The sequence below is a fragment of the Leptodactylus fuscus genome, chromosome 1 (assembly GCF_031893055.1).
Source record: "Leptodactylus fuscus isolate aLepFus1 chromosome 1, aLepFus1.hap2, whole genome shotgun sequence".
In the NCBI taxonomy this organism is placed as follows: domain Eukaryota; kingdom Metazoa; phylum Chordata; class Amphibia; order Anura; family Leptodactylidae; genus Leptodactylus; species Leptodactylus fuscus.
Genome location: NC_134265.1, coordinates 208,857,135 through 208,883,471, shown reverse-complemented (window position 1 = coordinate 208,883,471; position 26,337 = coordinate 208,857,135). Strand labels below are relative to the sequence as shown.

Here is a 26,337-nt window from a genome sequence, read left to right as displayed (position 1 = left end):
AGTTGGGCATGTTGTTCAGGGTGCTTGCTATAGAGGGCAGCATAACAGAGGCACTGTCTCCCTGTTTACATCTTGGGAGACAGATTTGCATATTCTCCCATGTTCCTTTGCAGTGGAGCAACTATGGCTATAAGTCTCCACACACCTGAGAAGGTGGTCTCTCCCTAAGGATAGACGTTATCCCCACAATCAAATCTACCATGTGAACTTAATTAAGCCCTGGAACCAGAGGGAATCCTTGGTGGCCTCAAATACAGAGTTGGGTGATTCGTTGTCACCAATCCCACCAATGCGTGTGAATGAGACCCTCTCAGTGCCCAAAAGAGTTCCTGTAGAAAAATAGACGCAAGTTCTCTGATCTACCAGGGCATACACACTGAATAGTGCACCATGTAGTGACAGAACTTGACCAGATCTTGCGGCCGCATCGTGACTATGCAGTGGCTTACCCGGACGATGTGGTCATTCATAGCCCAGACTGGGGAAGTGACCTCTGTAAGGTGCAGGCAGTACTGGACTCCATACACAAGGCAGGCCTTACTATCAACCCTGAGAAATGAGCTTTAGGGCTGGAGGAAGCCAAGTACCTGAGCTATGTCATTGGCAAAGGGGTAATAAAGCCCCAAATCAATAAAGTGGAGGCAATACAGAACTGGCCCAGACCGCTAACCAAAAAGCAAGTCAGGACATTTCTTGGCATTGCGGGCTATTATCGGAGGTTTGCGCCAAACTTTGCCTCTATTGCAGCTCCTCTCACTGACCTGACGAAAGGTACGGAGTTAGTGATGATCCACTGGACACCAGAGGCAGAGGAGGCGTTCCAGAGATTAAAGCAAGCTCTATGCCAGCGGCCAGTGCTGATAGCACTTGACTTTAGGAAGGAGTTCCTGGTGCAGACAGATGCCTCAAATGCAGGTCTAGGAGCAGTGCTGTCCCAGGTTGTAAATGGTGAAGAGCATCCAGTAATGTACCTGAGCAGGAAGCTGTCCCCTGCAGAGAAAAACTACGCCATTGTGGAAAGGGAATGCTTGGCCATTAAGTGGGCACTGGATGCTCTGAGGTATTACCTCCTGGGCAGAAAGTTTAAATTTATCACTGACCATGCTCCCCTTACATGGATGAAAATCAATAAGGACAGAAATGCTAGGGTTACCCGATGGTTCCTGTCTCTGCAAAATTTTGTGTTTGATGTAGAACACAGGCCAGGGAAATTATTGGGAAACGCTGATGCCCTGTCAAGGGTGCATTGTATGATGGCCACAAATGCCCAGCCCTCCGGTCTGAAGAAGAGGGTGGGATATGTAAGCCGATGGCTGGTCAGGTAATGGAGGGGGTGTACATCTCACCCAGACTACCCAGGTGGGTGAGATGACAAAACTCCAGGAATGTTTGTTCTCAGCAGACAACTTTCGTCTGCTGAGCATTTTGGTAAATGCTCAGTATTGGGCTGGATTTTGAGGAATGACAGGTAGTATTGGTAGTGGGACCTGTCATTCCACTCCCCCTCCAGTCCACACTTTGGGGATGTTCCAGCAGTGACTCAACTGTTGAGAGTCTCCTCGTCAAGGAGGCTTAAGAAGTCAACTCCAGCAGCCGACCTTTGGCAGAGCTTGGCTGGAGTGCCAAACAGAGAGGTTGTTTTTTGGAGCTGTGTCCTGAATTATTCAACTGGCTTTTGATTTCTGTTATTCTAGGTGAGGTAACCTATTCTATGTTTAGCTAGAGCCTAGCCGGGCAGGTATTTATTTTTGTATAGTTTCCTTTTGATGCTGCACTACCTTTTTTGAGTAAAAATAAAACTCTACTATTGTTTTGGACTAAAGAAACTGGACTTGTGTGTCTATGCCACTCCACCTAGCAACCCCTGACCCTGACAACATGTACATAAAGATGTCCTAGATGTAAGTGTTTGATGGCATATACTTAGTGTAAGGTTTCATTTCCAGCAGCGAGTATGTGTTTATAGGTGTTAATACATGTAGTTGTCTCCAATATACTTGTAGTTTTGTGGATAGTGTGTCTGACACGTGTTATGCAGGAGTAGCAGTTATATGCTGCTTAGGCATGAGTCTCTTTATGTACATATACAGTATGTGGAGAGTTACTGGATATAGTGCTGTATTCATACAGCCAACAGGTGAATCAAACTAGACAATTATTACCATTCAGTTACAAGTTATTAAAGTGAACCTTTCACGTCCTCATACATGTGCGGTATCATATACCACTAGAAAGCCGACAGTGCGCAGAAATCATGTGATGACAGTGGGCTGTAAGGCCTGCCCTCCTGACAGTGGGAAGATATCAGTACTGATATCTCCAGTACTAGGCTCATAACGAGAAAGCCCACAGAGCGCGGAATTCCACTTAATGTTGACTTTCTAGTGATATATAATACCACACATCTATGAAGACATGAAAGGTCCTCTTTAAGCTAAGTTCACAGTACTGTTGTTAATGTCCGTTGATATCATAGCAAGACAGTTGTCTTCTTTTTGGCCCCTTTCTGGACACCCAGTAAATGTGGCCAATAGTGTATAAGTATATACAAAATATTCTACCGTTACACCTGGGTCTGCCCTGATAATAGAAGCTATATCCAGTAACTCTCCACATACTGTATACGTACATAAAGAGACTCATGCCTAAGCAGCATATAACTGCTGCTCCTGCATAACACGTGTCAGACACACTGTCCACAAAACTACAAGTATATTGGAGATTGGCCACATTTACTGGGTGTCCAGAAAGGGACCAAAAAGAAGACAACTGTCTGGCTATGATATCAACGGACATTAACAACAGTACTGTGAACTTAGCTTAAAGAGGACCTTTCATGTCCTCATAGATGTGTGGTATTATATATCACTAGAAAGTCAACATTAAGTGGAATTCCGCGCTCTGTGGGCTTTCTCGGTATGAGCCTAGTACTGGAGATATCGGTACTGATATCTTCCCACTGTCAGGAGGGCAGGCCTTACAGCCCAGTGTTATCACATGATTTCGGCTTTCTAGTGGTATATGATACCGCACATGTATGAAGACGTGAAAGGTTCACTTTAATACCTTGTAACTGAATGGTAATAATTGCCTAGTTTGATTCACCTGTTGGCTGTATGAATACAGCACTCTACTTTTTATTATAGACTGTTAACATACAGTATTCTGCAAGTTTCTCAGAATTTTGAGTGAAGACAATGTGCAATATTTTATCATATTTTTCAGGTGCCAGAAAATGGAGAAGATGGAAACACTAATTTCTCCAATAAAGTAAAAGAGACCACAGTTGAAAATCATGTCACAGACCGCAGTGCATTTCACCTCAAGATATCAACAGATTATCAGATTATTAGCACACCGGAATCTCTAGCACATAAGGAACTTAAACCAGAGTTAATCATCATAAGTAATATATCAGAAAGTGAACAAGAAGTAGCAGCAAAAGGTGATCCCACATTGCAAGAAAGTTCTATACATGCAGATAGTGGCAAAACATATGTTCCTGAAGAACAGGGGGCAAACGTAACTGAGTCACAGACTAACACTGTTACTTTGGAGTCAACCATGGATAGAGTCACCAGAAGAATGTTTTCTTCTTTTTCCTCTCCTACTTTAAGTATAAATGGTTCTCAGCAAGATTTGGTTAATTCTTGTAAGGAAAGCCAAGCAGACGAGATTGACAATAGAAATAATATGTGGGTATCTTCACCTGAGCGCCGCCTGAAAGTCATACGGGAGGAAGAGCGCTTTGAAATTCGGTCACAACTTCCTGAAACAAGTCCCACAAAGTTATTTTTAGATAGTGATGAAGATGAGAATTATAAAGTTAAACCTCAGTCTTGTGAACTGACCCCAGAAAAAATAGTGGATCTTGAGAAAAAGCGTAGAGACATCATTAAAAAACAAGGTCAACGTATAAGTTTGGATGCAGAAGATATTATTGCTATAAGCAACACAAATGATAGTTTAATCTCAAACACAGAACTCACTGCAGTAGAAAGTAGTCGGAACAATCCAAATATACACACAGAACAGATACATTTCGAATCAGTAAGGCAACAGTTTCTAAAGTTGGAACAGGAGAGAAATATTCTTCCCATAACACCCCGTCCTCCACCAAGGCAATCTCAGTTTAATACACCATCTCTACATGAAACATATCAGCTAACAAAGGAGCAGGAAGGCCAGCATAATAAGTTACATAAAGATGAAGAAACTATTCAAGGAGACCTGAGTTCAAGTCTTCTTCGTAAACAATTCTTCAAAACTTTGTCTGTGGATAATGAAGAACAAGAAAAGTCAGCTCAGGAGACTCAAGAAGAAAGGGAGAGCATTCCCAACCCTGCTGATGAAACTCCAATAGAAAGGGAAATTCGTCTAGCCTTGCAACGGGAGGAAAATTTAAGGAAAGAAAGAGGAATTGTAAGTTTAGGGGAAACCAAGGAGATCATAGAAATTTCTAAAAATCCTGTTCTTAATTTGCCTGACATGCAGGATTACAAAAAGATAAAAAACAGGCCTTCTACCTCTTTATTCATACAAAGGGAGATTGAAAAAGAAGTCCAGAGAGAGGCCGATCTAAAAAGTGAAGGAAGAGTGGTTGGACTTTATGATAAAGGTAATTCCGAAGAATTAGACAAGCGGAGAAAGTTGTTTGAGCAGCCAGATGAAATACCTGTTCAACCAGCAACAGCAACAAAAGATATTGTAACTGATAAAGACACAAAGAGCTACAATACTTTAGATTCTCCGCAACCCTACAGTGTAAGAATGAAGTGGAAGCCAGCACCATTCAATGCCTACAGAAACAGAAGGCTTAGTGCAGACAACATTTTAGATATAAAGACACCTCAAGAAAGAACCTCAGAAAAGGAATCTGAAGAGGAAGCGTTGGTGTTGCCCAAAGAGAATTTTCACATTCAGCCTTTAAAGTTTTGCCTACGTGTTGAAGACAATGAAGGAGTGGTTGAAAGAGACCGTAAGATAGGCAGTACGGAGAGGTACAGTATAAGGCTTAAGCCTTCAATTTCTAACATCATTGAACAAGAAATTCAGAAAACATTACAAAGGGATCGAGAGCTCCACGAAGAGAGAAGAAAAAGTGGACTTCTTCCATTAACCATACAAAATGATCATAAACTAAACACCCCGCAAAATGGATATGACACATACAAGACTTCATCATCATTAACCTCAAGTAAGCATATTCTACTTTATACTTGTCTTCATCTTGCCATCTAGGCACTGTATTTTGTTTACTCTTCAATGGAAGTTATTCATTTTAACTACTTTCCACCTCATGACATACTATTACGTCAGGGGCAGGTGCTTTTTTCCTGAAAACTGACATAATAGTATGTCATGAAGATGGCACCAGCGCATGAGCTAAACCAGCACCACTGAGAGAGGATATTTGCTGTATCACACAGCTGGCATCCTGCTCTAGTGGTGAAAACACTCTTCCTGGCTGTATAACCCCTTAGATGCCACCATCAATAATGGCTAAGGGGTCTCTTTGTGTTTGCTCCTCTCACACACCCGAGATGAATTGAAAGTCCCCCCAGACTCAGTATTATAGATATAGTTTCATACCTCCCAACTTTTGAAGAACCGACAGAGGGGCATACCTCTGGACGCAGATCTGAGATGAAATCAGGACATACCTCCCTCCAACGAGGACTGTGGGACACGTCACCGGAATCGTGAATGTCCCGCGGAAATCGGGACGGTTGGAAAGTATGTAGTTTTAATTTTACTTTGGTAAAATATAATACGATGCAATAAAGAAGTATTACCATGTACAATACTAGCAATAGCAACCCTTATTATTCATGTGACAGTACTTGCTGCTCCTTGTATCACTGTTAGTTACATGCAGTGGATATGTGGACAAACTACATTTCCCATAATTCATCTACCTGCTGTCACTATCTGCTGTTTTCTGCTCATAGGTGGGAGGACAAACTTTCAGATGAAACATCACAGCAGCATGTAACCTCAGATGCAAGAGTGGAGGGGTACAATAGAGAGTGAGAGCAGGCAGATGAATCATGGGAAATGTAGTTTATCCAAAGCATGTAAATAATAGTGACTCAAGCAGCAGCAAGCAAAGTAAAGACAAGCAAAGGCTGCCCAAAGGAACAGTGAGTATTTAGCACTGCTGGGGATGTGTCTGCAGATAATTTTTGGAAGCTGGATAATCCCTTTAAGTAGCATAGCGGGACTAAAAAAAAAAACAATTAAAGAAAGTATCAAGGCCCCCAGAAAATGGTTACACAAAAGTAACATAAAGTAGCAAAACATGATCACTGTAATTGTATTGACCTGCTGTATAAGGATAACATGTCCTTAAAATTGCATTGGAAATGGAGTACATACAAACCCCTCTAAAAATTTCAACATTGCTGATTTTTGGTCACCTTGTCTCACAAAAATAAAATAAAAAGTGATCAGCAAGGTATATATACCCAAATCAATTAAAACCTCAATTCATCCTGCAAAAAATAAGCCTTGAAAAAGCTCTGTTGCTGAAAAAAAAATTTGGCTGTCATAATTTTTTTTAGTGTTGTAGTAAATGCTGAATAAAACTATAAATTGAGAATTGCTGTAATCATACTGCTTCACTGAATAAAACTAATGTGTTATTAGTATAACACAGAACAGTGTAAAAATGTAACAACAAAAAATTCCAATTTTGCTCCTCAAAAAGTAAATAAAGCGATCAGAAAGTTGTACAGTAGCGTGCAAATGTTTTGGGCAGATATGGAAAAACCTTCCTTACTGAGCTCCTTCAAAAACTATGTAGGGGAGCCTTCACACGGAGTTACGCTCCGCTCATTCTGATCGTAAAAACACGTTCAGAATGAGCGTGTAAAAAGCAGCTCCCATTGACTTGAATGGGAGCCGGCATACGTGTGCTCCCTATTGAAATCAATGGTAGGCTTTTTTCCCTATTGCTTTCAATTTATTACGCGTGTAATACACTGCTCCCTACAAGTGTACCTAGAAGAATTGATGTTGTTTTGAAGGCAAAGAGTGGTCAAGCCAAATAATGATTATCTTTAGATTTCTATTTAGTTCATTCACTTCATTTTGTTAATTGACATTTTTATCCCACACCTGCTTAAAACATTTGCACATTATTTTATGTATCACAAAATATTACCAATGAAAACGTCAGCTCATCCACACACAGTTGTGACATATGGAATTAAAGAATGGAATGAACATCAGAAATTTGTGACATAATTTTTCTTAATATAAAAAAGTTGTTATTGCACCTTAGGAAATTGTAAATAAAACTGTAAATTGACTGTTAATGTAGTTGTACTGACATACTGAATTAAATTATCATGCCACTAGTACCACGTGGTGAAAGCCAAAAAAAGAAACCCCCCAAAATAATTATTTGTAAGGAAACACAGCTGAAAATGCTGCCGGAAAAAAACACAGCAAAAACATGTTGCATTATTTTTCAGCAATTTTTCATTGGATTTTTCTCAGCATTTTTTCTTCCCCTGTTAAGGCTAAGGCCCCAGCAGCAGGCCGCAGCAAAAAAGCACAGTACTTCTCACAGAAATTCCGCAAAGATTTCTGCAATGGTTTAGGAAATCGCAGTGTTTCCAATTAACGTTTTTTCCATCCATGTGTGGATGGGATTCGCTATAAAAACACTGAATAAGATGCAACAGATATACATTGAATTTTTTATGCAGCATTTTCAATTGAGCTTTTGCTATGTTTTTCAACATTTTTTCTTTTCCTATTAAATATATAATGTAAATTCTTGCAATTCCCTAGCTAAATATAAGATGAGCTTCAGAGATATTCCTCATTCCTTTCGTAGCAACTCTTGGCTTTGGCTCAAAAAACTGCAGCAAAATCTGCAACAAAAAAGCTGCGTTTCCACAACATGGGTCCTTAGCCTTATAATGCTAGATGAATACCCTAAGGCCGGGGCCCCACGGGATGTAAACGCCACAATTTGCCCGCAGCGGAGACGCTGTGGGAAAAATCCCGGTGTTTTACAGTGCAAGCAAAGGGGATGGGATTCATACGAATCCCATGCCCACTTTGCAGAAAAAAACACAAGCGCGGACATGCTGCCGTTGCGGCTTTGCAAATCGCAGCATGTCGATTATATCTATGGAAATGCTGGCGGCTTTCCCATAGATATAATTGTAACAGAAAGTCCGCAGAGGAAAACTCTGCAAACTTTCTGTTGAAAGCGCTACAGAAAGAACCGCAGTGTGTTCACGCCACGGTTCTTTCCGCAGCGCTTTAGCGCTGCAATGACAGTGTTTTTGGTCATTGCGGAAACGCAGCGGAAAAAATGCTACGTTTTACAGTACCGGCATAGTGAATGCAATTTTGTCTAATCCTAGCCACACACTGCGGAAAAATACGCTACGGAAAAGCTGCGTTTTTGAAAAACATTCGCGTTTTTCAAAAACGCAGCATGTCAATTAGGTTAAGGCCCCAGGGGCTGTAATCGCAGCACTAAAGTGCTGCGGAAAGAACCGCTGCGTGATTGCATTGCGGTTCTTTCTGCAGGGCTTTGAAGAGAAAGTTCACAGAAATGCTGAGTTTTTCTCTCCATAGATTTCTATGGAGAGTGTGAAAAATGCAGCAAAAACGCAGCATGATAAATGTGTTGCAGAAATTCCACAGAAACGCTGTGGAAAAGCATCAAAATCCGCAGACAAAAACTCAGTGTTTTGCTTGGTTGAGGCTAAGGCCCCATGGGCCGGAACCACAATGCTAAAGCGCTGCGGGAACAATCGCAGCATAAACGCATTGCGGTTCTTCCCGCAGAGCTTTGAACAGAAAGTTCACAGAGTTTTCCTCCGCTGACTTTCTGTTACAATTATATCTATGGGAAGGCTGCCGGCGTTTCCATAGATATAATTGACATGCTGTTTTGGAAATCGCAGCATGTCTGCACTGTGATTTTTTCTGCAAAGTGGGCATGAGATTTGCATGAATCCAATCCACTTTGCAATTACTGTGAAACGCTGCGATTTTTCCCACCGCAGCCAAATTGCGGCGTTTCTGGCCCGTGGTGCCCTGGCCTAAATAGCAGAGGACCATAATTCCTTAGGATTTTCAACATAGCCTTTCAATTACCTTTATTACACATGAGAAACTTGCGCAAAAACGCGATGAAAACTCAACAGAAAACTCAACAGAATTTCCGCAGCACAAAACTGAAAAACGCGATGAAAAACCCATGTACATGTGTGTTTTTTCCGCGACAGAAAACAATTCACACTGAGTAAACGCGCGTGTATCTTTGCAAAATACACGTGTAAAAATACACATGTAAAAATAAGACTCCCATTGACTTCAATGACATTTTACAGGCGTATTTTTACAAGCGTATTTTTACAGGCGTATTTTTACACGTGTAAAAAATATCATTGAAGTCACTGGGATAGCAAAATTTACAAGTGTAATTTTACTCTACAAAATAAGCTAGCGTTTACTCAGTGTGAACTTTTTACACTGCGTTTTTTTTGCTGCGTTTCCGCCCAGTGGGGCCTTAGCCTAAAGAAAGAGGGTTCCAATTCAGTCAGTTCTCAGGAGTATCCATTGTACTGGTACTTCAGAGGCACTGTAAAAAAGACATGGTGTCCAAAAAACATTCCAGATTAATCTGCCCTCCAAAAGTTTATTGACATTCCTTCCAGAATAGCCAGTGTTCTATTGGGAGGCTTTTTTTGGAAGCTGATTTTGAGGCAGATTCAGCATCAAAATCCTCGCCAAATTCCTCCGTGTGAATGCCCCGTTGGGGGTCTAAAAATAAAATGTAAAAAAAAGTTTTTAAAAAAATTACATTTGGAATCACCTCCTTTCCCTAGATGGAAACAAATATAAATACATAGCTTGCAGAGCTAAGTGAGAATGTCCCTTCTTCAAACTCTTTTAAGAATACCATATCAGCACAGAGACGTTTGCGATGGGTCATGACCTTTTTATGTGTTATTGAAGTTTTTTATTTTATTGGCCATTGTTCTCTTTGTGACTTCATCCGCCACTGAGGTGGCTTCAGTGGCATTGGCTTCACGGAGTGGTGAGGCATTTGGGCTCAGAGAGGGAGACAGGGTCAGATGTAGGGTGTTGTCCTGGTCAGGATCAAATAAAGCTGATGAGAGCTGTGGGATGGGTGTACAGCAGTCTTAGGCCCGTTTAACATCTGCGTTTGGTATTCTGTTCGGAGAGTGCATGTGCAAGAAGCACTTTTCTCTCTGCATGATTCGTGTGGACACCGCACGGAAAACATACGGTCCCCATTTAGTCTACGGGGTCTATGTGGTTTCATTGCTCACCACTTTTTAATGATTTCACTATTCCGTTCGGGGGGCTTCCCAAGCTGACTCCCCAAACAGAATACCGAACACAGATGTGAACCGGGCCTGAGATGCTTGTGTGTGTAGTTTATCCAATCTTGTCAATGGTTTAGAGGTTGAACGTTATGAGTCAAGCTACTTGCTTTATATTTTTTTGTTCGTGGTTGCCATTGAGGTGGTTACAAACTTGTCTATGGCAAAAGATGCATGGCATATTGTGGGGGGCTATACTGTAATAGATGTAATAGATTGTCCAAGGGTCAAGGCATGGGTGTGATCCAGGTGTCACAGAACACTGTGTCAGTGGAAAACATAGGATGTTGGTTTGAGAATCTGACAGGGATTCTGCCACACTATGCTTGTGTTTGTTCATATGTCTGTAATTTCTGATAAGGCCACAGGATGGCCACCTTATGAGGTGACTTTAGATAGTAGTTCAGTCCAGGTATAGGTAAAAGAGTAGGTGTGACATTCTGTGAATTAGGTAGTATGCAATTACCAGTATGACCACTAGGTGGCAGTCCATAACTGTGATTGTACAGTAGAGTCTTCTGAAAGTTACAATTGAAAAGTAAAACAGGGCTCTAAAGCTGGTTAGCATGAACTAGAAGACAGTTCCAATAATACAAAGATCTGCGAAAGGTACACCACTCAAAGGAGTCAAAGGCAAACAGCAAGGTGAAGAATGATGGATTATGTTGAATCTGTTTTCCCTTAGTCATAGAAGCAGCACAATATGGGGTAAAAGCTAAAAACTTATATATTATATATTATTGCCCCAGTTCCCTCTCCGCAGTGCCGCACACCCGATGCCCCAACAATCCCCCCCATCCACCTTCTAACATCTTTCCATTGCCCCCTGTACCCATACCTCCCAACTTTTGAAGAACCGAAAGAGGGACAAATTTAGCCCTGCCCACTTTTATGTTGACTCCGCCCATTCTCATTAATTTTTCATGTGCCCGCACACAGTATAATCCTCTTACAGTCAACTGTAAATTATATGTCCCCCCTCTATCTCTCCACCAGCTTCATATACACCCTTCATCTGCCCCCAGTTTCATGTCCCCCCCTCCAACTCTGCCCACAGTTTCATGTCCCCTCCATCTCTGTCCCCAGATTCATGTCCCCCCATCTCTACCCCCAGATTCATGCCCCCCATCTCTGCCCCAGTTTCATGTCCCCACATCTCTGCCCCCAGATTCATGTCCCCTCCATCTCTGCCCCCAGATTCATGTCCCCACATCTCTGCCCCCAGATTCATGTCCTCTCCATCTCTGCCCCCAGATTCATGTCCCCCCATCTCTGCCCCAGTTTCATGTCCCCCATCTCTGCCCCCAGATTCATGTCCCCTCCATCTCTGCCCCCAGATTCATGTTCCCCATCTCTGCCCCCAGATTCATGTTCCCCCATCTCTGCCCCCAGATTCATGTCCCCCCATCTCTGCCTCCAGATTCATGTCCACTCCATCTCTGCCCCCAGATTCATGTCCCCTCCATCTCTGCCCCCAGATTCATGTCACCCCATCTCTGCCCCCAGATTCATGTCCCCTCCATCTCTGCCCCCAGATTCATGTTCCCCACATCTCTGCCCCCAGATTCATGTCCCCCATCTCTGCCCCCAGATTCATGTCCCCACATCTCTGCCCCCAGATTCATGTTCTCTCCATCTCTGCCCCCAGATTCATATCCCCCATCTCTGCCCCCAGATTCATGTCCCCACATCTCTGCCCCCAGTTGCATGTCCCCTCCATCTCTGCCCCCAGATTCATGTCACCCCATCTCTGCCCCCAGATTCATGTCCCCTCCATCTCTGCCCCCAGATTCATGTTCCCCACATCTCTGCCCCCAGATTCATGTCCCCCATCTCTGCCCCCAGATTGATGGCCCCACATCTCTGCCCCCAGATTCATGTCCCCTCCATCTCTGCCCCAGATTCATGTCCCCACATCTCTGCCCCCAGATTCATGTCTCCACATCTCTGCCCCCAGTGTCATGCCGTCCTCTCCATCTCTGCCCCCAGTGTCATGCCGTCCTCTCCTTCATCTGCCCCCAGTTTCACGTTCCAATGTACACATTAAACTTACCTTCTCCTCGCTCCCCCGCCGCTCTCTCCGCGCCTCTCTCTCTTTCTCTCGCACAGAGTTGTAGGCGCGAGGTGACGTCATCACATCGCGCCTACACAGCCAGTAGCCAGGAGTGCAGCGGCGAAGCAAGGAGCTGAACTGTGACAGCTCCTTGCTTTAGCCGCGTATGTGTTTAACTCAGATCTCTGGAGAAGGAGCGCTATTTGGTTTTTGGAGCCCAGTTTGGATTTTGGAAGTAATGCCATTTTTGCAGAGCCCCTGAATTGGTAATAAAGTTGAAGGGCATAGTAAGCATGTTTAACCCTTGTGTGTTGCATTAATTTAATTTTCAGAAGTGAATGTGCAGCTAATAAAAGCGAAAATTGCAATTTTTCCATACACATGTCATTTCAATGCTCGATATGTTGTGCCCAGCTTGTGGCAGCAGAAAAATACACGCCAAAAAGCATTAAGTGGGCATCACAGGCACAACAACTTTTAGATCGTTTATCGCTGATATAAGCTGAGCACAACATATTACTCACTGAAATTATGTATTCCTGGAAAAATTGCCATTTTCACTTTTCACCATCAGCAGCGTATTCTTTTCTGGAAAATAAATTACTGCAACTCTTGGAAGTTCACTTTACCCCTGGATAAAATTCTTCCATTTCCAAAATGGGATCTCATATCAGGGTATTCCAACTTGCTGGTATTTCAGGAGCTCTGCAAAAGTGTCATGGCGTCCAGAAACCATTCTGCCTAAATCTGTACTCCAAAAAAACAAATAGCGCTCCTTTCAATCTGTGCCCAAATAGCAGTTTATTCCCACATATGACATTAAGTATGTTATCCTGGGTACAACGGTGTAATACATGTGAGTATAAACTGCAGTTTGTACACACACCATGACGAAGATGTGAAGGAGCACTATGTGGCTTTTGGAGTACAGATTTAGATGTTTGGTATCTAGACCCCATTTTGAAAACTGCATCCCACAGAATTTATCAAGAGGTGTAGTGAACATTAGTATCCCAGATGTAAATGTACAGAGGAAGGTGAAAAGTGAATATGTAAGCTGTGTGCACTGCATTGGAAACTCAAAATTCATTAACTCTTTTGGTAGTACAATTATGGTGATACCTAATTTATGGGGGTTTGTATGCGCTACTAATTTTGCAGATCAAAAACCCATTCAGAGACATAGATCAATTCTTTTTGCATTGCCATCTTCTGAGATTTGTAACATTTTTATTTTCAGCTGACAAAGTTGACTGAGGGCTTATTGTTTGTAGGATGACCTGTGCTTTTTATTGTTACTGTTTTGGGAGACATATGACTTTTTGATCACTTTTATAGCATTTTTTGCAATGTGAGTTTGTGAAAAATAATTATTTCCAGAGGTTTGTTTTTTTTTACTAATGTTCACTGTGCAGGTTAAATAATGTTTCAGATGTTTAGTATGTATTAATGTATTATTTTAATTGTTATTATTATTTTATTTTACACTTTTATATTACACATACTTGATGTCCCACTAGGCAACCTAATCCAGTGATGCTCTAATCACTGGTACAGTATTATACACTGCAATACCCGTGTATATACATGTATTGTAGTGTATAGAGAAGTCGGTCATCCCATTGGTGGCAGGATCAACCAGGTATTTTGGGTCATGTCAGCCCAGGGTCACTGGTCAAATCCCGGGCTGCCTAAAATACATATTGACACCGCCAAACTTGGTGCAACGGGGGGACATTATTACCCTGGAACCCCTTAAATGTGGCTTAAAACCCCTTATCGGAGCTGAACTCTAATTGAAGGTGCTAGAACAGCTAAGACCCACTACAGCAGGTTTGACTTTGGTTAAGAGTTAAAGTGACACATGTCAGTTTTGAAAAATGGAACCGTGTCCTTAAGGTCAGGGCCCCATGTTGTAAAAATGCAGTTTTTTCGCTGCAGGCGTATCACTGTTTTTTACCTATGGCCATGGGGCTAATTCAGAATAGGGTGAAATTAGAAAAAAATTGCATTTGTGCAACTTTCTTAGGGACTCCATTTCAACAGCATTCACTGTGCAGCCAAAATGACATGCCACTTGTAGTTCTGAGGCCGGGACCCCACGGGCCAGAAACACACAGGAAAACCATGGCATTATACAGTAACTGCAAAGAGAATGGGATTCATGTGAATCCGATGCCAACTTTGTGGTAAAATGTGCAGCATGAATACGCTGCGATTTCCAAAACCGGCGAGCATGCCGGTGGCTTTCCCATTGATATAATTGTAAAAGAAAGTCTGCGGAGGAAAACTCTGTGAACTTTCTGTTTAAAGTGCTGCGGGAAGAACCGTGATGCCTTCCCACCACAGTTTTTCTTGCAGTGCTTTAGAGCTGTGGATTGTCCTGTGGGGCCTTAGCCTGAAGAAATAAAAAAAGCTTCTTAGAGTCACCATGTTCTAAAACCCTAACTTTTTATTATTTCTGTGTACGGAGCTGCATAAGGCATCTTTTATCTGCGGGGCATGATGAACTTTTTATTCATACTGGTTTGGGGAATGTTTGATGTTTAAATGAAAATGGGTAAACAAAATGCTTGGAAACACAGCTTTTTCGTTGCAGATTTTGTTGCGGCTTTTTGTTCAAAAGCCAAGAATGGCTGCATAAGGAATGGGCCAGAAACACCGCAGGAAAAATTGTGGCATTATACAGTAATAATTATACAGTATCTGTAAAGTGGGTGGGATTCATGCAGCACGGTTTTGGAAATCGCAGCATGTCAATTATATCTACGGAAACGCTGGCGGCTTCCCCGTAGATATAATTGTAACAGAAAGTCCACAGAGCAAAACGCAGCGAACTTTCTGTTTAAAGCGTTGCAAAAAGAACCGCGATACGTACCCACCGTGGTTTTTCTCACAGCACTTTAGCACTGTGGATCATCCCATGGGACATTAGCCTAAGGGTAAAGCCCCACGTTGCGGAAACGCAGCTTTTTTTGTTGCACATTTTGTTGTGATTTTTTGAGCCAAAGCCAAGAATGGCTACAAAAAGGAATAGAAAATATATAGTAAATTGTTATACTTCTACCTTCTGCTTAATCCACTTCTAGCTTTGGCTCAAAAAAACGCAGTAAAATCTGGAATGAAAAAAAAAGCTGCATTTCCGTAACCTGTGGCCTTAGCCTAAGGCCCAACATAGTGAAGCGCAGCGTTTTTGTTTGAAAGTCTGCTAGCGTTTATGTAGGTATATGTGTAGATGAGTTTAACTAAAATCTCATGTACTTTGCAGGTACTGTAAAAATTCTGTGTTTTTTGCCATAGTGTTTCCGCTGAAAAACTGAGGTCCATACATTGCGTAAACGCAGATCTTTAGATTTTGTTGCAGATTTTGCTGATGCTTTTTGACCAAAGATAAAAGTGGATTGAGCAGACGGTACTTCTTATATATTTTCCATTCCTTTTGTAGCCATTCTTGGCTTTGGCTCAAAAAGACACAGCACAATCTGCAACAAAAAAAGCTATGTATCCGCAACATGGGGCATCAGCCTAAGGCAGGGTTCACCTTTGGATTCCATTATGAAGGTGTTCATTAAAAAAATACGGACACCTATCATAACAGACATTAATTGATGTTAATGTGTCCGTTTTTTTAACCGAAATATTTAATGGATCAGTTAAAAAAAAACAAAAACGAACATACTTTAGCGTCAGTTAGCGTCCTTTTTTTATACTGTCTGTTTTTTTTGTTTTGTTTCTGCTTTCTGAACATGAGCAAAAAACAACGGACACAAAATAACGGACAGTAACTGTTTGCTATTAGTTACTGATCGTTGCCCATAGACTTTAATATTAAAAAAATAAAGGATACTTGCTGTCCGTCAAGAATCCGTTTTTTCAAATGGACACAAAAGACCTGCATGTAGGATTCTTTGTCCACTGGAAAAAACTGGACTTGTGACGGATCCGGTGTAAACGGACACAAGATAAAATCCCATTGAAATGAATGGAAATTTAATGAATTTCTGACGCTTCAGCTAGTGTCCGTTGCTAAAATCTTATAACAGACAATAGCTGCAGACACTGCTTTCGGTCACCAATGGTAGTGTGAACATCCCCTAAGGGCAAAACAGGCATTGTCCTTCAGGGCTAATGCACATTATATTTGTTTTATATTTATATCTGGTTAACAAATGTTTATGTTTTCTTAGATGTTTCAAACACTTCTGCGCCATGGAGTGGCACTCTGGGCAATATATCACCAACCTATGACAGTTCTACTCTGCAGATTTTAAAACCACAAAGGTTCCCCACGTCTGAAACATCTCAGTCAGATGGAGACAAGGCGAAAAGGCATGAAAGCCGGGTAGGCGACGTGATTTTCTTTGATAGTATTAAACATATTAATTGTTAACAATTCAATGGTGTAAAATGACAAAACCAGTTGGCAACATGTACACATGTGCATGTACACTTTTCATATTTTTAATAAGCAGTAAAAGAGAGCAGGAAAAGAGACAAAAAAATAGGCTCAGCCCCACATTACAGACATGCAGCTGTTTCTGTTATAGATTTTGCTTCATTTTTTTTTTTTTGAGCCAAAGACTCAAAGACTCAATAAAATGCAGCAAGATCTGCAACATGCGGAAGATACCAACAATGCTGAAAGTGTACTGAATTCAGCAATGACAGTTTTTTAACAATATATGACATGTCCTTTCTTAGGCCTGGTTCACATCTGTGTTCTGTATTTCATTCAGGGAGTCTCCTTGGGGACCCCCCGAACGGAATACCGAATGCATTGACAAGCGGTGAGCATTGAAAGTACATGGACCCCATAGACTAAATGGGGATCCGTGTGTATCTGTGCGGTGTTTGCATGAGTCATGTGAAGGCCATGAAGTTCTTTCCTCTCCACATGTTCCGTGCAGAAACCATGCAGAAAGCACACGGACCCCATTGTAGTCTAAGGGGTCCATGTGCTTTCATTGCTCACCGCTTGTCAATACGTTCGGTATTCCATTCGGGGGGTCCCCAAGCAGACTCCACTAACGTAGATGTGAACCAGGGCTCAGAGGACGTGAAAGGTCTTTTTTAATTGGTATCCAAAGTACAAAATTTGCACATTTCCAGAATGAAACTCTCATTTTGGTGATGCAAGAAGTAGAATATCATCATATTGTTTATCAGCTTGTCAGGGTACCCAGAGAGTACATGTAGTTATTTGTTTATTGCTCATATACTTCTTTTAATATTTGCTTAATAGGTACATAAATATTTATGATGACAGTTATTTAATTGACTTGAAGGAAAAAATCGGGTACTTCCCTTCATTTTTTAATAAATGTACTGTATAGGACTCTATTTTCCAGACATTATTTTTATATATCCTTACTTAAAGATGACCTTTTGTGTGCGCTAACACAGGGCAGCCTATATACCATCAGGAAACTGTTCTTGCATAATCAATGGGCAATGGAGAATGCCCACATGTCAGCTGAATCCCCCAATGGGCTTCCAAGCCAGGGTAGGTCCCCAGCTCACTATGGCATAGCAAAGTACACTCATTGCAATTCAGATAGATACTCATACACATCTAAATCAGATATAATATATAATCAGTATAATATAATGTCTACATTTTAATTTTAAAAAACTAGTTGCAGAGTCAGACCAAGCAGTATCTTGCCTTCCTAGGTTCCATCTTTTCAGCGACATGGCAGGGGCCCAATTGCCAATCATATTACAGACTCTTGCTCCAAACTGAAGTCTGCTGCTGTGTGGGCATTTATCCCTCAGGTCAAGCGTACAAAAATGTCTGTACATGCCTTTATCATGACTGTCCATATTTTTCCACTCCATACATACAGGACTATTTTAATGCAGATGCAGATGCACTATGCATACAAATCTGACCTATTAGCTGTAAAGCATTAAAATCTTATTTTGTTTTTTTTTGTGTGTGTGTTTTTAGTATGCTGGCATTGAGCCAAGTGATGCTGTCAACACCGAGGTAAAGACTGTATAAATGAACTATAGTTTATGCTTTTTCTCATTTATATGTAAAAGTCACAAACAATGGGCAATAATGGGGTCTTCCGGGTTTTTGCCCGGTTTCCAATGGAAAATGCAAAAGAAACTCCTGGTTTTTAAAGCTTAATGGGGAATGTAATCCCCAAGTGTTCAACAAGCACAGATGTGAACTTACCCTAATTTATCAGCCGCAACAAAGTGACATGAGACAAAACTATAACAATTTTGGAGCTTTTCAGGTGATTTCTGAACCAAATGCTGATATCACCCATTGCTTAGTCTAGTATTGTAAGTAATGGTAAATTTGATGGGCCACAAAACCCTGCTCCCTTTCTGCTATTGCCTGTCCACTTTTTTTTTTTTTTTTTTAAAGTGATGTGAGTGACAGTAAAATAAGTAAAATGTATTTTTCTCCTAAACTCACAGGCACTAAAAAAAAGTAATTTTCTAAATATTGTTATATCAGTATCTCCCTTTAACCTGTAAATTTTTAAACATTTGCATGCCTAGATATTCAAAATTTTTCTTAATGCTTACTCCTAAAGTTGTAGTGGATTTAGGGCCATTTCACAAGGCTGAGTTAGTACCAAAATAAGAACAACACCCCATGTATTGACATGATTTACCAGCCAAATCTACTAACAGTGTCCTATTTAATTTCCCATGTCTCTATTTAAAAAAAGAAAAAATATTACTAAATCATGCATTTTTTACTCTGGCCACTAAGCATAATAATAGACTCATACTTGCCAATTCTGTATGTTTATTTATGAGCAAAGTTAAGATTGTAAGCAAGATTAATAGCTAATATAGAGATTTCAAAAAACATTTTACCAGTTGGCAGGTGTCCTATATATAGAGGGTATGGTCTATGGCCCAGCAGCCTCCATAGCACAATGGAGAAATATATATTATTTATGAAGATGTCATTTCTATCAAAGTCATTTTCCATTTTTAATTTGATTCTTCTTGCTTGTTTCAGATTGTGGAATCCACCCGTGTGAATCGGCACAAAAATACAATGGCACTACGCTGGGAAGCTGGCCTATATGCCAATGAACAAAGCGATTAGATCACCTTCACTTTACAAATTGTTCCCTATTCGATGAATGTTTATTATTTCATGGGTGTTGACTATTTTAATAATCTAATGCTCGGCAGGCTTAAGGGTTTTTGCAAGGCTGAGGCTCCACATTGCGGAAATGCTGCTTTTTTAGTTGCAGATTATACAGCATTTTTTTCAGACAAACCTAATAGTGGCTACAGAAGGAATGGGAAATATCTAAGAAGCACTTCTGCTCAATCTATTCCTAGGTTTAGCTCAAAAAAACTTTTAAAAAATCTGCAACAAAAAAAGCAGCTTTTCCACAACGTGGAGTCTTGGCTAATGTGGTCTTGGGAAATCAGGTCCCTGAATCTTTTAATTTTCCCAGTTTAAGGCCTTATTCACACATCCACATTTTTCTCATATACACCATATGAACCCATCCGTTTCACTGTGTTTATTCATGGTGAGGGAATAGTAACACTCCTTAGGGAGTGGGCACCTATGTAGACGTATGGAGACTACTAAGCCATTTTTGCTCCACTGGGGAATTATGGGAAATATATGCACATCTTTTTTCCAGGATGTAATTAGGAAAACAGTGCCTCTGTTCGCTGCCTCTTAGGACAGCCCCCTGAACATCATGCATGACTTTTTTCAATAAGCCTAATAACATGATGGGGGACTTATTGCTAAACTAGTTTCAAAAGGAACAGATTCAACAGATCGAAACAGCGCTGTCCACAGCTGGGTATCTGTTCCTTTTGAAAAAAAGTCATGCATTATGTCCTAAGAGGCTGTCCTAAGAGGCAGCGAACAGAGGCACTGTTTTCCTAATTACATCCTGGGAAACAAATTTGCATATATTTCCTGTGTTTATTCATACATCAGACTGTAGGTCTGCAAAAAAATGGAAACATGTCCTTTTTTCACTGATGCATCACACCAATGAATCTAAGGGTTTGTGAAAAAAATCTGATGATATCTGTGTGTCATCTATTTTTCACAGACAAAATATAGAAAATGAAACCAAAAATGGATCTGTTTTTCGCAGACGCGAAAAGTGGATCAGCCATGGTCTGTGCAACATCCGCAAATGGCAGGATGGGTTGCTGTCCATGAAAAAGTAAGGACCTCAATCATCCACCGTTTACAGTATGTGTTTATGGTTTAGATGTGTTGTGATGACATTTCATTAATGGTATTTATTAGAACTCATGTACTCATGCTTAATATCTGCATTTCTTTACATCTAAAAGGGCCTGAAAGATAACCTTTAGTTTTTACTCCTTTGGGGTCCATGATGTGATTGTATGAATGAGGCCTGTGAGACAGGAGAAATTACATTTTTTGTGCCTGCAGATTATTTTTCCAACTTGTTAGATTGCTTGCTTCATTGCATCTAGATGAGAAATATCTCATATATATAAGCTAGAATTTGGATCAATAAAGCTTAGCTAATGTTTAGGTTTTAACAAGGATTTGGGGTGTGTGTAATGAAGTCTGTAGCTCTATTTTACAGTCCCTAATACTACAGAGTGGGCCATAAGTATGGATACACCCAGATAAAAATGGAAGTGGTTGCTGATATCACCTTACCGTTTGTGGCATATTAGTACATGGGAGAGGGAAACATTTGAGACCAGGTGATAACCATGGCGGCCATCTGCAAAGCCGCCATTTTGGATTCAACTTTACTTTTTTCAAAGGGAAGGAGGTCATGAGACTCATCAAACACATGGAGAATTTCACAAGAAAAATGATGGTGTGCTCATTTTTAACCTAGCTTTATACATTATTGAGTTATTGACATGTTTGTGACATGGAGCAACGACAGTAACCCACTAAAGGATGTGCTCAAGGTGCCCCACATCCTGGATCTTCACAGAGTACACCATAGCCTACAAATGGCCCCGAGATAGAAGTCCAAGGGATTGAGATCCGGAGACCTTGGGAGTATCCATATCTGGGTGTATCCATACTTATGGCCCACCCTGTAGAATCTAGATACAAGCAGAATTAGACTCTTATAGGTTGAGTCCTTTAAGTTTCTGTAAGGAATCTAGATCCGGCATAGCTTTCATGGCTTCGTTGTGGCACTAATGTGAACAGAGCCTTAGGCTAAGGTCCACATAGTGTATCACTGCGGAAAAGACCGCATCAGAAATGCATCGCTCACATTTTGGAATTGCAGATTTTCCGCTGCAGATGTTTTTTCTGCAATGTGGATGGGATTAGCCAGGCAATGTAAAATGCAGCATTTTTTGCTCCTACGTTTCCACCGCAGCCAAAATTCTGCGTTTTTGGAACGTGGGCCCACAACCTTAAAGAGAATCTATCACCTCGTGGAAGCACCACAAAGCAATAGGAGACCAAAATCTGAAACTTGTTCAAATACTCATAATTAGGAACCCATAATTTAGTGATTCCAGATAAAATGTTTTCATTCATGCTTTCTAACACAAGCTTCAAAGAACATATGGACAAAGCCTTATACTAAAGAAAATCTACTGATTTGCTTTGACGTGCATATGAGAATTTTTTTTTATAATTTTATAACTTAAACCTAAAGTAAAAGTATACTAAAAAGAAAAACCAATGTAATTCAAATGAAATGGACAATTATTAGATAAGTCTGTTATTTAGATGGAACTACCATGACCTTCTATAAAGAGAACAGTACATTGTGTGATGTACGTGTTGAAAGCAAAGAAAGTGCTTTGGTAGTCATTGGTGGATCTAGTTTTCTAGTGCTTTGAAAAGCAAGTTAGTTGAGATGGTGGTGCAAGATGACTTGGCATGTGAAGGCAACTTTAATGGATATATGGCAATGTCCCAGAGCAACCTCTGAATTAGTAACACTTCTTCAATCCAGCATTTGCAAGTCCAGAAGGCTATGGGATTGTAAATCCTGGACTAGTGAAATATAGGATTTCATTTCAAACTATTGAGAATTATAAGATTAGCAGGAGCCTGAATGCTAGGTGGCATGAAAGAATTCTACCAATCTGTAATATGAGCTAACAAACAGCGCAAACTACCCCGAGACACAGATTCTGTTCATAATATACAGTATAAACTTTACATTTATCATTCCCAAATAATAGTTAGTGCAAATTGTACAATAGAAGAAGTCTGTCAGCTCCAAAATGCATCCCAAACCAATGATAGTGCCATATAGGGAACTTCAAAAGATGCAGAAACATATCAATAATATAATAAAAGAGAACCATAAAATGGCGATTATCCGCGGCCACAAAGGGATGTTTCTGTTGCTATTACAGGAGGCATTATGGACTTGACAGACTCATAAGGTGCTTTATTTTTTAATGCACCTAGGTGAATTCAGACCACCTACCGAACTGAAACGACAGCTTCTTAAGAAGTAGGTGACACACTGCTGTAATAAGTACACCTGACAATATTTTATCCTGAGCAGCCTAAACATGGTCACAGATTCTCTTTCAGTGTTTTTTTTTTTTTTTACCGCTATAGCTCTTAATTGGTACATATATAACTATATCATGTTTAGACACATGTGAACACAGACTAGATTTCATTCATACAACTGAATTATGGATCTGTGTTATACAGAACCATAGTATGGGGGCCAACTTAAATCTATGTATATATGCATGTCTTCAAATTTAAACAGAAGCCAACTGGGATATTAAATGAGTAAGAAATCCATTGGAGGCTGTATTAAAGAAGATGCTGGGACAGCGTTATATATTTTTCTGCCAGTTTCTCATGTAAAATGTATAATAAAAGTCCAAAATTCTGGTACGTGGCCTTTGATACATATGTACCCCCAATGCCACTTTTCCAAAAAGGGAGGCAGGGCCTTCAGCAATGTGAAACATGTACTATCATTTACAGCAGAAACTGGAGCTGGCATAGACTTCAGATTCATGGAAAGCAGGGAATGCACCAAATTTATTAAGACGTATGAGCGCAGGGGAGATTAAGACTGGTGTATAAAATGCCAGTCTTGTTAAATCTCCCCATTATTTCTCGGGGAGAATATGTTGTCATGCAAGGGTACCAGATGGTGGCAAGCAGAGAGACTGTTATTGTGTAATACTGAACCTGAGTGCTGCTGTATAGGCTCTGCACATAGTGACGTAGCTGTAGGGATCGTAGCTATTACACTTATGACTGGGCTCCAGGAGACTATTACTTATACGGAGGGCACAGAGGGGAAACAAATGCTTTCCTGCATCAATAGGTCATTTAAGAGACCCAGTGATGCAGCTGAAAGTTAGGCTGGGACTACACGGTGACCTTGGCAGCAATTCCTGATGCATTGTAAATAAATACCAAGAATTTCTGGCATAAGCCAGTATGTATAGATTTATTATTTGATATGTATGTTTTGATATTTTTAATGAATAATGATGATTTAGGTGGCCCTCGCACTTTAATAAAACAATTGATTCTGTTTAGAAAATGTGTGGTTATATTTATTGTTCTCTAATACAATAAGCTTGAAAAGATTTGATCTATTTTCATGTATTATTGTGCAGCTATCCTATGATAAGATGGGGTGATATTTTCAGCTATTCATCAGTGCTGATCATACATGTAGGGCAACGCTCTGCATGCCTTTAGGAGTTACTGGCGGTCTTTGTTACATATAGCATCGACGTCGGCTTTTTGGGTAACGGCCCCATGTAGCGGGCCGTAGCCAAAAAAGTGCAGCTGGAAAAACCACAGCGAACACGAATCGCATTTTTTTCCTGCAATGCTTTTCACAGAAAGTTCGCAGGGTTTTCTTCTGCAGACTTTCTGCTTCAATTTTACCTACACACTTGTCCTCTGCAGATATTTTTATGTGTGGATGGGATTAGACAGAATCCCTTCCACTTTCCAGCGACTGTAAAATGGCGTAGTGATTACCATGGTGTTTTCGCTACGGCAAAATCGTGGCATTTATGCAACATGAGGCTCTGACCTTGGGCTGTCAATCCATAAATGAGCAACATCTTATATTAGTGACGATACTTTGGCCACAAACCAGTGCCAAGTGAAACCATATTGGAGATTTCACCACAGTATGCTTTTATTAGTAGGTGACAGCCTTACATGGACACGTGGCAACATATGCTATTTAGATTGTCAATTGAGTGTGTTAGGGTGTGTGGCCCAATAGAGTATTGATTTTAGGGAGTCATACACTCCGATCAGGATATTCTATTTTGAGTGGTGCTGAAGGGATCCCCATTTATGCTATCTTTCGTATTATAGTAGGCATCAAGCGCATATATATTTTTCATCATTCACGCTTTAGCTATATGAGATTTTAGCGTGATACTAATAAAAGCTGTATTTTAGTCTACTTTATTTTTTCTTTGAGGAGTTCTGTCTATGGCAAGACGTAAGAAACGTAACTTTGTGTAGTGATGAAGTTGGCCACACTGTAAAGAAGCCCCCTGGTGATTTTTTATATAATTCAGCTAGTATTATCTTACTTATTTCTTTCTACCTTCCTTTCTGCTTGGTCATGTGGCTGTAACTCTGACCAGAAAAAAATCTATTTATCGCACAGATCACCGTCCTCCAGTATAATGGACTGTTCCACAGTGGGAAACAGAAATCTATGTCTTCTGAATGAGCAGACAGTTCCTGTCACATAACATTGCTCACTGCGGTATATGATGCCTAACCCCAACAAATAACAATTGCTGTAACTCACAGCAGAAATCTGGCATAAGTTATAGGAAAAAGAAAGAAAACACCGAAGCAGCAGGACCAGCCCGCATGGGGAGACAGTTTTTTTTCACCTTCCCCCACCTCATATTAAAAAAGTGGTTATCCTGGACAACCCCTTTAAGGGTTATTCTCAGACATTTGTGGCATATCAAGTGACTGTATGTCAGCAGCGGTATTAATAAGCTCCCAGTCTCACTTGAGTAGCAAACAATGTGCATTTATTTAGCACAACAAACAGCTTACATCTTATAGTAGAATCCAGTTCTGTGAAGACAGACTGCAGCAGCCCCTGCAGCCATGACATGTGGAGAGAGAGAGAGAGAGAGAGAGAGAGAGAGAGACACAGGAAGAAGGGGAGGAACATCCTATCTGTGAGTGTTTTTTTTTTCAGCAGAAGTTTGTTAACAACTTAACAATATGAACACAGACAGAATGTCTCATCATATAATACAGCAGTAGTAGTTGTTGCATTGCATATATATGCATTATTCCAACACCCCCACTCAACAACTACTTATTCTGTCAGTCCCATCATGGTCCTCAGTTCTTGGAACCTAGCGCGTGGCAATGGCTTTGACATAAGATCAGCTATCATCTTATCAGTGTCACAATAGATGAATTGAATTACGTCACGTTCTATCAAGTCACGCAAATGATGATGCTTGACATCAATGTGCTTGGTCCTAGCACTGATTTTCTCACTGCATGCAAGTTTAATGCATCTTTGGGTTGTCCTCATAAATCACTGTTGGCTGAATGGACGGTTTGCCGAGATCGTTCATCAATTGTTTTAGCCAAATAACCTCTTGACTTGCATAGGCCGCGGACACATACTCCGCCTCTGTACATGACAAGGCAACAGATACTTGCTTCCTACTACACCAAGAGATTAAACTTTCTCCAAGTTTAAACACATATCCGCTTGTGGATTTACGATCACTTGAATCACCGGCCCAATCCGCATCTACATAGCCAGTGAGCTTTAGATCTCCCACTGAAGATAATTTTAAACTTACATCTTGCGTTTCTTTCAAGTACCGGAGGACTCTCTTAACAGCATTCCAATCTCTTTGGCGTGGTTTCTCCACATGTCTGCAAATGATTCCAACTGCTGTTGTTATATCCGGTCGTGTCAT

The 26,337-nt window shown here is 40.7% G+C and overlaps 2 protein-coding genes across 3 annotated transcripts in view; one reads left to right on the top strand and one right to left on the bottom strand.

Moving 5' to 3' along the window:
• Positions 1–23,939, top strand: part of MISP (mitotic spindle positioning) — a 52,045-nt gene extending 28,106 nt beyond the window's left edge. The window contains exons 3-6 of one of the 2 annotated variants that reach the window (XM_075282501.1): positions 3,226–5,197; positions 16,623–16,777; positions 18,386–18,424; positions 19,427–23,939. In XM_075282501.1, the coding sequence (XP_075138602.1) occupies positions 3,226–5,197; positions 16,623–16,777; positions 18,386–18,424; positions 19,427–19,516 (2,256 nt within the window). In that variant the 3' untranslated portion in view covers positions 19,517–23,939. The remainder of the gene's footprint in view (positions 1–3,225; positions 5,198–16,622; positions 16,778–18,385; positions 18,425–19,426) is intronic. The other variant, XM_075282512.1, reaches the window with a different exon arrangement.
• Positions 23,940–25,914: 1,975 nt separating this feature from the next.
• On the bottom strand, positions 25,915–26,337 carry LOC142213003 (uncharacterized). Its single transcript, XM_075281181.1, has one exon. It carries the CDS (start codon positions 26,335–26,337, stop codon positions 25,915–25,917), a length of 423 nt encoding a protein of 140 aa, XP_075137282.1.

Bases quoted from the DNA above. Each gene is read 5' to 3' on its own strand.
- LOC142213003 (XM_075281181.1), bottom strand. From the start codon at position 26,337: ATGACACGACCGGATATAACAACAGCAGTTGGAATCATTTGCAGACAT.